At 34.9% G+C, this 12,792-nt stretch overlaps 2 protein-coding genes and 1 pseudogene across 2 annotated transcripts; 1 reads left to right on the forward strand and 2 right to left on the reverse strand.

The window, feature by feature from the left end:
- Nucleotides 1–2,309: 2,309 nt before the first annotated feature.
- Nucleotides 2,310–6,170, forward strand: LOC132598738 (uncharacterized). The gene is made up of 2 exons (XM_060311803.1): nucleotides 2,310–3,148; nucleotides 5,788–6,170. The coding sequence occupies exons 1-2, from the start codon at nucleotides 2,552–2,554 to the stop codon at nucleotides 5,872–5,874; spliced, it is 684 nt and encodes a 227-aa protein (XP_060167786.1). The 5' UTR covers nucleotides 2,310–2,551; the 3' UTR covers nucleotides 5,875–6,170.
- Nucleotides 6,058–8,089, reverse strand: LOC132598737 (protein DOG1-like 3; annotated as a pseudogene).
- A 1,370-nt stretch (nucleotides 8,090–9,459) lies between these two features.
- LOC132598739 (large ribosomal subunit protein uL3-like) lies at nucleotides 9,460–12,597 on the reverse strand. Its single transcript, XM_060311804.1, has 6 exons — nucleotides 12,451–12,597; nucleotides 11,925–12,026; nucleotides 11,234–11,344; nucleotides 10,782–11,086; nucleotides 10,159–10,568; nucleotides 9,460–9,886 (listed from the first exon to the last, which is right to left on the reverse strand). The coding sequence occupies exons 2-6, from the start codon at nucleotides 12,007–12,009 to the stop codon at nucleotides 9,628–9,630; spliced, it is 1,170 nt and encodes a 389-aa protein (XP_060167787.1). The 5' UTR covers nucleotides 12,010–12,026; nucleotides 12,451–12,597; the 3' UTR covers nucleotides 9,460–9,627.
- Nucleotides 12,598–12,792: the final 195 nt, after the last annotated feature.

Below are 12,792 nucleotides of genomic sequence, written 5' to 3' on the forward strand. Positions count from 1 at the left end.
TACGTAAAAGGTATTGCATGTTACCCTTTGCCAATGCTTTAATTTAATTAACTAGAAGGGTCATGTTGACAACCAAAAAGGAACAAGATAGTTACTATAATCTTAAAGCAAACAGTTGAAAATTGGGAAAAGGGCCTGATTTATCCCTCTACTTTAAAAAAAAAAGTTCATATTTACCCCTCGTTATACTATCAGGCCATTTATACCCCTACCGTTACAATAGTTGAAATATTTGTCCCTATTTTTAACGGAGGGGTAAATATGAACCTTTTCCAAAGTAGAGGGGTAAATCAGGCCCTAAAAAATAAAGCACCCTAAAGTTTCCAAACAAAACTTACTTCGGGTACCTTTTCAACCCCTAAAATGACTATCCGAACGTCTACATATCCTTGATGTATTGAGCCTACATTATTGTACGCAGAAAAAATATCAGGTTCTATATAAAATATTGACGTTTCGGAATCTTGACACACCACTAATCATTGGTCAAAGTATGAATAAAAAACTAATTTTTTTCAAACAAAACTTACTTCGGGCACCTTTTCAACCCCTAAAATGACGGTCCGAACGTCTACGAATCCTTGATGTATTGAGCCTACATTATTGTATGCAGAAAAAAATATCAGGTTCTATATAAAATATTGACGTTTCGGAGCCTTGACACACGACTAATTATTAGTCAAAGTATGGAAAATAACACTAAGTGTTGCAAAAAATAAAGTTGGCCAATTTTTGTTCACTGTTTATATAACGCAGTAAAATACTGCGTTATAGGAGCACCAAATTTTTTTTCTATAACGCAGTAAAATACTGTGTTATAGCACTTAACGGGTCTGTCTCCGTTAGTGCTATAGCGCAGTATACTTTAGTAACTTTTTTTTTGTTGGGGTATTTTGATTCAAACTGTTTTTTTTAGGCATTTTGGTTCCGGACTCACCAGTTTCGTTTGAAAAAACTTAGTGTTATTTTTCATACTTTGACCAATGATTAGTCGTGTGTCAAGATTCCGAAACGTCAATATTTTATATAGAACCTGATATTTTTTCTGCGTACAATAATGTAGGCTCAATACATCAAGGATTCGTGAACGTTCGGATCGTCATTTTAGGGGTTGAAAAGGTGCCCGAAGTAAGTTTTGTTTGAAAAAAATTAGTTTTTTATTCATACTTTGACCAATGATTAATGGTGTGTCAAGATTCCGAAACGTCAATATTTTATATAGAACCTGATATTTTTTCTGCGTACAATAATGTAGGCTCAATACATCAAGGATTCGTGGACGTTCGGATCGTCATTTTAGGGGTTGAAAAGGTGCCCGAAGTAAGTTTTGTTTGAAAAAATTTAGTTTTTTATTCATACTTTGACCAATGATTAGTGGTGTGTCAAGATTCCGAAACGTCAATATTTTATATAGAACCTGATATTTTTTCTGCGTATAATAATGTAGGCTCAATACATCAAGGATATGTAGACGTTCGGATAGTCATTTTAGGGGTTGAAAAGGTACTCGAAGTAAGTTTTGTTTGGAAACTTTAAGGTGTTTTATTTTTTAGGGCCTGATTTATCCCTCTACTTTGGAAAAGGTTCATATTTACCCCTCCGTTAAAAATAGGGGCAAATATTTCAACTATTGTAACGGTAGGGGTATAAATGGCCTGATAGTATAACGAGGGGTAAATATGAACTTTTTTTTAAAGTAGAGGGGTAAATCAGGCCCTTCTCCCGTTGAAAATTTGTACCAGCAAAAAAAAAAAAAAATGGTAATTGAATAGCATGAAGAATTCTGTGTTCTCGGAAGGGTTTCACCTTAACAGAAACGACTAATTTGCGTTGTTGAATACATGGTCTATAAACCATATAAAAATAATTTTATTATTGATAAAACGCTTCCCTCGAAATGTTATAAGCAATTCTTCTAAACTAATATACTACTCCCTCCGTTTCAATTTATGTGACACTTTTGAATAGAAATAAGATTTAAAAAAAAAAAAAAAAAAATTTATGATCTAAAGTAAAACTTAAATATTTATGTGGTCATATCTCATTAAGGGTAAAATGAAAATTTTAAAGTTAAAATATTTTTATCCAAAATATTTTTTTTGAATAGATTAAAAATAAAAGTATATCATATAAATTGAGATAGATAGAATATACTAGTTCATTAATTTGCTTATATATTTTCCAAAAAAGAATTACTCAGTTGAAGTAATTAAAGAACTGCGAGGAAAAGGAAAGAGCAACCGAAAACAATAATGACACAGCGCCAAGTCAAAATTTATGCCACTTTGATGCCACCTTTTTTAAATTCCAAGCAAACACACATATACCAAACACGCTCTTACACCTTTTCCACGCACCCATTGTCCCCCTCTCCCTCCATCTTCACTCTCTCCAAAAGCAAAGCAAATAAAAGAGTAGAGAGAAAGCAAGAAAGAGAGAGAGAGAGAGAGAGAGAGAGAGTTAAGAGTACTGGTGGGTCTTAATACAGTACACTTTTATTCCCAATATTATTCTTCATCCTAATTCTTCTCCATCTTCTTGTTTCTTCACAATGACCTCTAGATTAACCCAAAATAACACCAATGGCACACACCATCATCCTCAATATTACCCTCAACCTTCTTCTTTTTCTTCATCTAAAGCTTCATTTAAAGGCTGTTGTTGTTGCCTTTTCCTCCTTTTTTCTTTCTTACTTCTCCTTATTGTCGCCGCTATTCTAGTAATAGTTCTTGCAGTGAAGCCCAAAAAACCACAGTTCGATCTTCAACAAGTTGGTGTTCAATATGTTGGAATTACCCGTAACCCAGCTGCCATAGCCACGTCATCCGCTTCTGTTTCGCTTAATATTCGAATGGTTTTTACTGCTTTTAATGATAATAAGGTTGGGATTAAGTACGGTCAATCGCGGTTTACTATTATGTACCGCGGGATTCCTTTGGGTCGGGGCACCGTACCCGGGTTTTACCAACCAGCTCATAGTGTTAAGCGGGTTGAAACTACTATTGTTGTGGATCGGGTTAACTTGCTCCAAGCTGACGCGGCAGATTTGATTCGTGACGCGGCATTGAATGATCGGGTCGAGTTACGGGTATTGGGTGATGTCGGGGCGAAGATTCGGATCATTGGGTTTACTTCACCCGGTGTGGAGGTTAGTATTTTTATGTCAACTATCTTGTCGCTTATTTGCTTGGATTTTATTGCACTTTGGATTTGTTTTGTGAGTAGGATTAAATGTTGATATCTAAAACGAACTTGAATTTTATACTTTACTTGTACTAGGAAAAGGGTGTTACTTTGCCCGAAAAGAAAGTGGGGTTCTTTTTAGAATTGGTGTTGTAGTACTATAAAAGTAGGGGGAAGAAAAGGGAAAATGATTTAATCTACATAACAATATAAAGATTTTTTACTTTGTGATAGAAGGTTAATTATCATTTTTAGCAGAATATCAATTAATAATATCAAGAAATTTACTTGTAATTATCTAATAAATAAATTTCGACACCGTCAATACATAAATGACATCACTTATGGAAAAATAGACTCTAGAAAACATTGTGTATAAATGGAAAAAGAAAAAAATTGGAACTCTTTGTTATTTTTCTTCGGGGTTGAGATTATTGATTAGCGGTGGAGTGTTTTGCTCTAAACTTCTCTCTACGTAGCAATAGAAACAAATAACGGAAAATGTCCAAAAATACCCTTAACCTATTGAAAAAGGCTCATAAATACCCTCCTTCCACCTTTTGGTCTAAAAATACCCTTCCATCCACCTTTTAGGTCTAAAAATACTCTTAAGGTTTGTTTTTGGCTCAAATATACCCTTTAAACTAACAGAATATGTTTTTTTGTTTTTTTTAATCGGAAAAGGTCCAAAAATACCCTTAACCTATTGAAAAAGGCTCATAAATACCCTCCTTCCACCTTTTGGTCTAAAAAAATATGAATGAAACTGTTTTTTTTATATATATTTTCCAATTTCGTTTTTATATGAACGAAATTAAATTTTTTTTTATCCTATTTTGTTTTTTAATACACGAAATGCAAAAAAAAAATTATAATTTCCTATTTCGTTTTTTTATTCATGAAATGCAAAAAAAACCCAAAAAAAAAAAACATATTTCGTTGATTAATTCACGAAATGCAAAAAAAAAAAAACAGTTTCGTTCATATTTTTTTAGATCAAAAGGTGGAATGAGGGTATTTATGAGCCTTTTTCAATAGGTTAAGGGTATTTTTGGACCTTTTCCGATAAAAAAAACAAAAAAACATATTCTGTTAGTTTAAAGGGTATATTTGAGCCAAAAACAAACCTTAAGGGTATTTTTAGACCTAAAAGGTGGATGGAAGGGTATTTTTAGACCAAAAGGTGGAAGGAGAGTATTTATGAGCCTTTTTCAATAGGTTAAGGGTATTTTTGGACCTTTTCCGAACAAATGATGATAGGTAGTGGGGCCTATTTTGCCTGTCATGTCCAAGTTTATAGTAGGTCATTATTGTCAACAAACTTCCATTCTTTTGTCTTTGTTTCTTCATTTTCTCACATACTAGAAAGCTAATTTGCACTGATAGTTTTCCCACATCTAGGCTATTTCGCGAATGAGATTAAAGATCAAAATCAAGTTTAAGTTATGATGATATATTTTGTTCATTAAACTAATTTTTCAACTATTATTTATTTGATATTTTGTCGCTGATCAGTAATAATAGAATTAACATTTTAAATTTTGTTTTCCAATCAAACGGTATTGTATAATTTGGGACGAGGTGAGTACGATGTTCTGCGTTGATTTGGGTTTGCCGTAGTCTTTTGGAATTCATCAGCACCGAACAGCATGAGCTGTTGTGTACTGTAGGAGTAGAGACGGTACAATTTCTCCAGCTAGTATTTATTAGAGTTTGGTATGTAGTGCACCTCCTTATATTGGATCGATTCTAGACAGGGACTTGCTCTTTTCCCTCTGTTGATTTCTGTGACTACTGACATTTCTTGACACCATTCAAATTATAAACCAGCCATGGTTTTTTTTTTTTTTTTTTTTTTTTCTTATAACCAAAAAATCCCTCTGGGCCATCTTCGAAATTCAGAGAAAATGAACCCGCCCTTTTATCATTCTCCACTTAAATGGGCTTAGTTCACATGGCTCGAACTTGTACTTAAGTCCCGAGTCCATCAATCTTTGTCACTTGAACTAAGTCTGTGGGCTAGACCGGCCATGTTGATGTCTTGCCTTCGCCTAATAGACTTTCTTTCTTGAGCTCCCTTCTAATTTCTGCCCTAATTTTAGTTATCCAACACACAGTCCCTGGTGCTTCGAGGAGGATGTGGAGCTCAAAATTTTAACAAGTGAATTTTAAAAAAAATACAATAATGCAAGATTTTCATACTACTTTGAATTGCTTGTCCTTATTTGATTTTTTTTTTTTTGCCATGCTTTCTCTTGAGCCAAAGGTCTTTTGGAAACAACCTTCTTACCTTCCAAGGAAGGGGTAAGGTCTGCGTATACTTTACTCTCCCCAGACCACACTTTGTGGTATTGCACTGGGTATGTTGTTTTATAAGTTTCGAATGTGCGACCTAAAGCAACTTTTAATTCACCGAACCATGAATGAAGAAAGGCATGAGAGAAAAGCATTTTGGCTACTTTTTGTGAGGTGCCAATTCTTGACTCTCTGTCATTACAATACAAGTTTTCCTTATACTAAGAGAATTTAACACTATGTGGAAGGCATAGAATTTGTTATCGTTGCAGCACTGTGTGTTTATAGATGATGAATGGTGTTGAGCAGGTATCAGTGGATTGTGCAATAGTGATCAGCCCAAGGAAACAGGCTCTCACATACAAGCAATGTGGATTTGATGGTCTAAGTGTATGATACAGTAACTGTTAATTCACAAGTTTAACACACATCCATATTGTTGGACTTGGTTAAAAGAAAGAAAAAGGCAAATTGCAAAAGTAGCATTTGGAAAGTTATTTTAGGAAAAACGAAAACGAAAAGCAAGATTCGATTGAGCCAACTAATTGTAGCGAAAAAAGCATTTATTTATTAACTAGATTTTCTTTCCTTTTTTTTTTTTTTTTTTTTTTTTTTTGGGAAAAGTTTTGTTCCGTGTTGTAAAGTTTTGGACTGATCGTATTTTCAATATTGTAATGCACGCCTCATTGTCATTTGCTGGTATTATATTTTATTTATGAAAATATCACTCAATTCTTTTTCTCTATCTTTTGAACTCTAAAGGGAGAATCTGATTCTGTGGCTTTTTTATCAAATGAATTCTGAATTCTCTTATCTCATGTGTCGGAGATAAGCTTTCTTTTTGTTATTGCATCTTTTACCCTAATGAGTGAAATATTCAAACCGAGTAAGGGAAAAAAAAAAAAAAATCTTGCACCACTCCCTCACATTTTCTTGGTAGATCCAGTGTATGCTATTCTTTTCCTTTCTTGGTTCTTAGTTTATAAGTAACTGAGTTTTTTGTTCTGCTTTTTAAAACGCTACACAGTACCTCTTCTATTTATTTAAGTTATAGGATTTTGTATAGAATATCAAAACAAAAATGATTCCATTTCTAACATTATTATGATAATACATATTCCAACCTGCTTGAATACCAGAAAAATAAATGGATTGGACATTTGATCTTTTCGGTGAGATAAAGGCATAAAAATCAAAAAGAATATATAGAATTAGAATCTGTTTTTAGCATTTAACCCCCCTTTATGTTGTGGTTTTCCTTGTTCAAAAAATGATTCGCAGAGAAGAGAGATTTTATTTACGGATTTTTGAGTAGAATACGATTGTGAAGTGTGTATATATATATATAACTTTAAAAAAAAAATGTGTAAAACTGGGACATCCTCCATACCAAGTTACTTCAGAATGAAGAAAAGTGGCATGCGATACGCATTACCTGTTTATTATGCTTTTCCAAGGGCTCAAACAAGCAAAACGAACTAGTAACTGTCTAACTGAGAATTCAATGCATTGACATTACACTTTCTTTTAAGCAATTGAAGGACGTAAATTAATCAAGGGTGAGGGTGGTGAAGGGCGGCAGCAATAGCATCCTTTTTCTTACCCCACTCATGAAGCCTTAAATGGAGCTCAGCAGCAGCAATCAAGAAATGAAGAGCCTGAGTTGGTGTCAAAATGGCTAGGATTTCCTTGAGGGTATTAAGCCTTAGATTATCTGCCTTTTGTAGGATAATTACTAGACCTTCCTCCTTGCTTGCCAGATTGGCTTCTACTTGTTCCTCCACTCCTGATCCTTCACTCATCAAAACGTGGGATAACTCCACTGTTGATGTATCTGCAACAGTTTCTTAGCTTGAACCTTGGCTAAATTCTCACTCGAATCTCTCTCCTCCCTTATAGTCTTCTTTTGCAGCTCATTAACCTTACTCATTTGGTTAGGGCTGAGGTCCCCTAAGTCACCCGTTCTGATTCCTCTAATCAACTCAGAGAGACGAGCTTCGAGTTGCAACCCTGATTTTGAATATAATAAATGAAAGGCCATGCTAGGTCTCCATCCCCCAATCCACAAGAAAGCACCTTCAAGATTACTCCTCCACGAAGGATTTAACATCCCTAATACATCTTCCTCACTATATTTGGATTTCTCCACATAATACTCCTCATAGTGATGTATAACTCGCTCAATGAGCGGCACTAACACCCTCTCTTCCAGCAGCTTCTTGTTGCCAGCTTTATTTACATCTCTCGAGGCGGAAACAAGGTCTTTGAGTTCTTGGTTCTGTTCAGCTAGCCATGACTCAAAAAATTTGTCAAACTTCTTCTCCCTTCCTTTCCCCCCATTTCTGCTCATTAACAAGGGAGCCATTTGCTTACTAGTACTACTATTTCTTACTTTTGATATTTTCCTACCAACTGTTTCGAGATATGTATATATATAGTGGAGACTCATAAACAATTGTGGTCTTATTAAAACTAACACGAACGAGACGGCCGACCCAAGTGAAACTAATGCAGAATCTGTGGGCTATCAGGGCGGTAGTAGCTGGAACTGAGGATATACGTTAGGGGGTTTAGTTCGTTGCATTTGTCTTTGTAACTTGCATGCATTGGGCCGGAATCTCGAAAGAGACAAAAAAAAAAAAAACAAGCGCTACTTGGTTTTCTTTTTCTTACTATGTAAGCAATGTCAAATTGACAATCATTTTTTTGTGCGGAATGTCCTTCAAAGGCACTTGCCTTTAATTTTTTGCCCTCAAATTTGAAATCTTTAAGTTTTACCCTAATAATTCATGAGTTCTGGGTTTGAATTTCCATTCAGTCAAATATTTAAAAAAAAAATCACTAGGCAGAAGTTTGTAGCAAAATTAGGCCTACTCAGACAGAAGTTTGTTTTAAGACAAAAGTTTGCATTAAGGCAAACTCCTACCTAAATAGGCCTAATTTTGTTACAAATCTCTGTCATGCAAAATTCTTCTTTTTTTACTGAGCGAAGTTTCAAACTTAAAACCTTAGAGTAATAGGCACAACTTAAAAACCAACAATTTGAAGGGCAATCATAGAAATGACCCATTGACAATTAAATCTCTATATTGCAATTTCCCAAAAAGTTCCTTAAAATATTTTACAACTCCCTTTGTCCTATTTTAATGCTTTACTCTTTTATATAATTTACCAAGTTACCTCTATCTATTAAATGTTTTTTTTAATTGAGTCATATTAATAAAATCTCACTTTTACTTGTCACATTTAGCTCTTCAAATAGCTAAAAATTAATTCAATATTTTAAAATTAAAATTTAGATGTTCAAAAGCTACACAAAAAATGAAGTTGTAATTCTTTTCAAATTACTATGATTGAAAAAAAACATCTTAAAATATTAGTCAAAAAACATGTAGATCGTCTCTGAAAACAAAACGTGACTAGTAAAAATGAACAAAGGGAACACTTCTCTAATGTTAAGGGTCCAATAGAAAACAATTCTAATTTTAACCTTAAATTTCTAAAGACGAAGAGAATTCAATACAGTGATATTAAAGTTATAATTATAGATAAACGCCAAACTTCCATGACGAAAGAGATCAAAACGCTGAGATAATGTTTGTTAGAAAGCACGTTTGATGGCAAAACCTTGACCAAATAAGATTATGGACTCACAAAGTAAGGCCATACTGAAGATGGCAAACATTGACCGAAAAAATAAAAGAATTTGATGGAACTGTATGAAGCTATCATGAGCAAGGAATAGAGGTGATGGTATTCCTTACCCTCGAAACGATCCATGAGACTCGTAGGTGAGCTCTCTTAATTTATGCCTACTCTAAATCAGGATGGTGATTTATCCAACATCCAAATCAATCAGAGAGGCAAGCAAGATAAAACGGCAGGCGTTAAAATCACATTTTAATTTGCGAGGCTGTTTCACCAACACACGAGAACGGATTAAAAACAAACACATGGTCTCACGCGTAATAATCATGGATGTTGAACCACAGCAACAAAACTTTTAAATTACGAAAGTTCTCAACTAGAATCATCAAGGCGACAGAAAGCTTCAAAATTGTCTACAGAAACACCTCACGAAAATAAAGAGTAATAGCAATAACTTGTTTAAAACTTGTGCTCTACCCAACGAAGTGAAAACTGAAACATTTAAGCCTTCAGGCGTCCATAGAATTTCTGCTTCTCTTCGGTGGTCTGGAAGCGACCATGTCCAAACTTTGAAGATGTGTCGATGAACTTCAGCTTAATCTCCTCGAGAGCAACACGAGAGGTTTGGTTGAGCAGGGATTGACGAAGGGTTACAACCCTCTTCTTAGGACCAACACAGCATCCCTTGATCAACAGGTAATCATCCTTCACCACACCATAATGAGCAAATCCACCCATAGGAGTAATGTCTTTCTCGGTCCTGTTAACATTAAATAAAAATCTAAGCAACTACAAATTGAAAAAAGAGCTCCAGTATATGAAAGTCCCAATTTATACGGTTAAAAGAGCACACAACCACTGGACATGCAGAATATAAACATCTACAGCATAGGGCAACAACTTCATTAGTTTTTGAGCATTCACAACTGTGCAGTTGCCATTCTATTTAACAAGCATGCAAAAAGCATCAGTTGCACATAAGTAGAATATAAAGTATTTGGTAGGAGAGAAAAAGCAGTGCTGCATAAGAACCTGTCAAAATCAGTTAAGGCCGTGTGGGACTCTTGTCCAACCTTGCCAAGCTTGTAAACCTTCTTGTTCATCTCAGTACGGTGATGGTATCCATTTTGACCAGCACGGGCAACTGTGAATGAAACTCTAGCAGGATGCCAGGCACCAATACAAGCAACCTTACGAAGACCCCTGTGAGTTTTACGAGGAAGACGTGTCACACCCCAACGAGTTACAACACCTTCATAACCCTTACCCTTGGTGACACCAATGATGTCAATCATCTCATCCTTCTGGAAAACAGCATCAACTGGAACCTGCTTCTCGAAGAAACCATATGCGAAGTCAACCTTCTGAGCAATTGTCCCACCATTCACCTGGATCTCCATCAAATGGGCTTTCTTCTGTTTCAGACCCTTCATCTTCCTTATCTGCAGTTTTTATAACAAGGAAATCCCATTATATTGAGTTTAGATTAGTAGTTTACAAAAAGACATTGGGAATATTCAAAAACATTTAATCAGGTACGGCATTCGAAATCAGACACTCCTTCCTATCGAAACTTGTACCAGTTGTGCCCGATTTGAAATCAAAGTTAATTTAGAATACAGGTATTTTCACAACAAAGCAGATATTGGGCTTACCTGAGTGTGAGCCAACACACGGATGACACAAGCATACTTCTTCAATTTCTCCAGCTGTGTTTGGATATCCTTCTTCCCTTCATCAGTTTCATATTTCTTAGAGTATTTCAGGAAGGCCTTCTTCTTGGACTTGCACCAGTTCTTGTAGAACCTCCTCTTGATGTCTTCACTGAGATGCTGTGCCCAGACAGTGTTCAGGCAACGAAGACCACGAGGTGTCTTCACATACCCAACAACACCAACAATCACCATTGGAGGTGTTTCAATGATGGTAACAGCTTCACATGTCTCTTTCTTGTGGAGCTCTGTAATCACCAGATGAACGTGAAAAGATTAGTAGCAAACATATTAAAGTGAAGACATGATACTGCCTCCTTGATACTAATAAAGAACCGAGAAAGATATCGAATAAATCAAAACAGAAATGCAAACACATGAAAAGAATATGTTACTTGATCCGGGCTTCTCCACTTCTCTGACAATGTGAGTCATTCCAGCCTTGTACCCCAGGAAGGCTGTTAGCTTGCAAGGCTTGTTTGGGTCATCCTTTGGGAATGCCTTCACTGCAATAGTTTAAAAAAAATTGAAATGAACATCCATCAAATAAGTACAACTGTTTCTATGTAATGATATAGAATGTCTTCCAAAAAATTTATAATTGTTTTAACTGGCAGACTACTAATAAATCATTTTCCAAAGTTGAACACATAGATATGTATTATGAATAGCCAATGACAAGGGATGAGACACAAAGGTGGTTTTTTGGTGATAAAAGGTTCAATACAAATTTTCGCATCTGTAGTGATGGATGCTCATTAAATACATCAAGAGTAAACTATTTTCTCCATTTCTCTCCAAAAAAGTTTTCAACAGTTCAAGCTAGCCCAACAATGGATAATGAATTTTATTGAGGAAAATACTTTAAAGGCTCTATCATAATGTGGCTGCATAAATTCATTTTATTTATCTTGCAAATTAATCAAGGATAACTAATCTTTGAAAAGATATAGACAGCATCATTAAACATCAATAAAGCTTTCTAATCAGTGTCAAATTCGACAACGCAAAATAAACATCAGATGAAGAACATAAAAAAAAAAAAAAAAAAAAAAAAGGAAAATGATAATGAATGTAGTCTCATACCCTTTCCTCTGTGTCTGGCAGCACGCTTCCTGGGAAGAAATCCCAAAGAACCGTGTCTTGGATGCTCGAACTTCCTGTGCGACATTTTTCTCCTCCTTCAACCTGTTCCCAATCAAAACATATTAATCAGCTTTAAGCAATCACTCAAACTGCTCCAAACAAAAACATAATAAACGCTCAGAACAAGTTAAAAAAAAAAAAATGTACAGTCACACCTCCCTATAACAGCCATATTTTCTATGGAAAATGTTATGTTATGTTATATGTTCTCTCTATAACAGCATTTCGCTACAGCAGCCAAAAAAAAAATCAGAACAAACGAAGCTATTATAGAGAGATTTGTTATAAGGCAATGGAGATAACAATTTATTCTAAAAACAATGTGTATTTATCATGAAATTTTCGAAAAACATTTACAGATTTACATACTTGTTAGTTGATACAGATAAACTGATAAAATGAGTAAACTAGATATTAAGAAATGAGCATAAAGCTAAAGGGTGAGGAAGATGAAGGAGAAAACAACCTGCAAGGGACAGCTACTGAGGAACTACGGGTCCTTTGCTCAAAGTGCAAAACCCTAGTGAAACATACATTTATATAACTTGTTTAGCCAAAGTTAAATGGGCTCGATTTTTAGGTATCTGGCCCAGGTGGTTTTTTCCAGCCCATCTGCAAGTTACTTTGTTTAATACTTACTGCTAATGAGATGATTTTGATAAATATTCACTTTTAGGGTCACTACTAGTTGAAATATAATTAGTATTTGGCAACAAAAAAAAAAGAAAAAGGATAGCCACAACTTTAAAATAGGTAAAGTAGAAAAAAAGGAAGTCATAGTTCAAATTTCTTTTCTTTTTTTTTTGAA

The sequence above is a fragment of the Lycium barbarum genome, chromosome 6 (genome assembly GCF_019175385.1).
Source record: "Lycium barbarum isolate Lr01 chromosome 6, ASM1917538v2, whole genome shotgun sequence".
In the NCBI taxonomy this organism is placed as follows: domain Eukaryota; kingdom Viridiplantae; phylum Streptophyta; class Magnoliopsida; order Solanales; family Solanaceae; genus Lycium; species Lycium barbarum.

What these genes read in the sequence shown, in the direction of transcription:
- LOC132598738 (XM_060311803.1), top strand. Translation starts at nt 2,552, where the DNA reads ATGACCTCTAGATTAACCCAAAATAACACCAATGGCACACACCATCAT. An exon ending in TTACTTCACCCGGTGTGGAG is followed by an intron (nt 3,149 to 5,787) that starts GTTAGTATTTTT and finishes GGTGTTGAGCAG; the next exon opens with GTATCAGTGGATTGTGCAAT.
- LOC132598739 (XM_060311804.1), bottom strand. Translation starts at nt 12,009, where the DNA reads ATGTCGCACAGGAAGTTCGAGCATCCAAGACACGGTTCTTTGGGATTT. An exon ending in TGCCAGACACAGAGGAAAGG is followed by an intron (nt 11,345 to 11,924) that starts GTATGAGACTAC and finishes AAACTATTGCAG; the next exon opens with TGAAGGCATTCCCAAAGGAT. An exon ending in GCCTTAACTGATTTTGACAG is followed by an intron (nt 9,887 to 10,158) that starts GTTCTTATGCAG and finishes TAATGTTAACAG; the next exon opens with GACCGAGAAAGACATTACTC.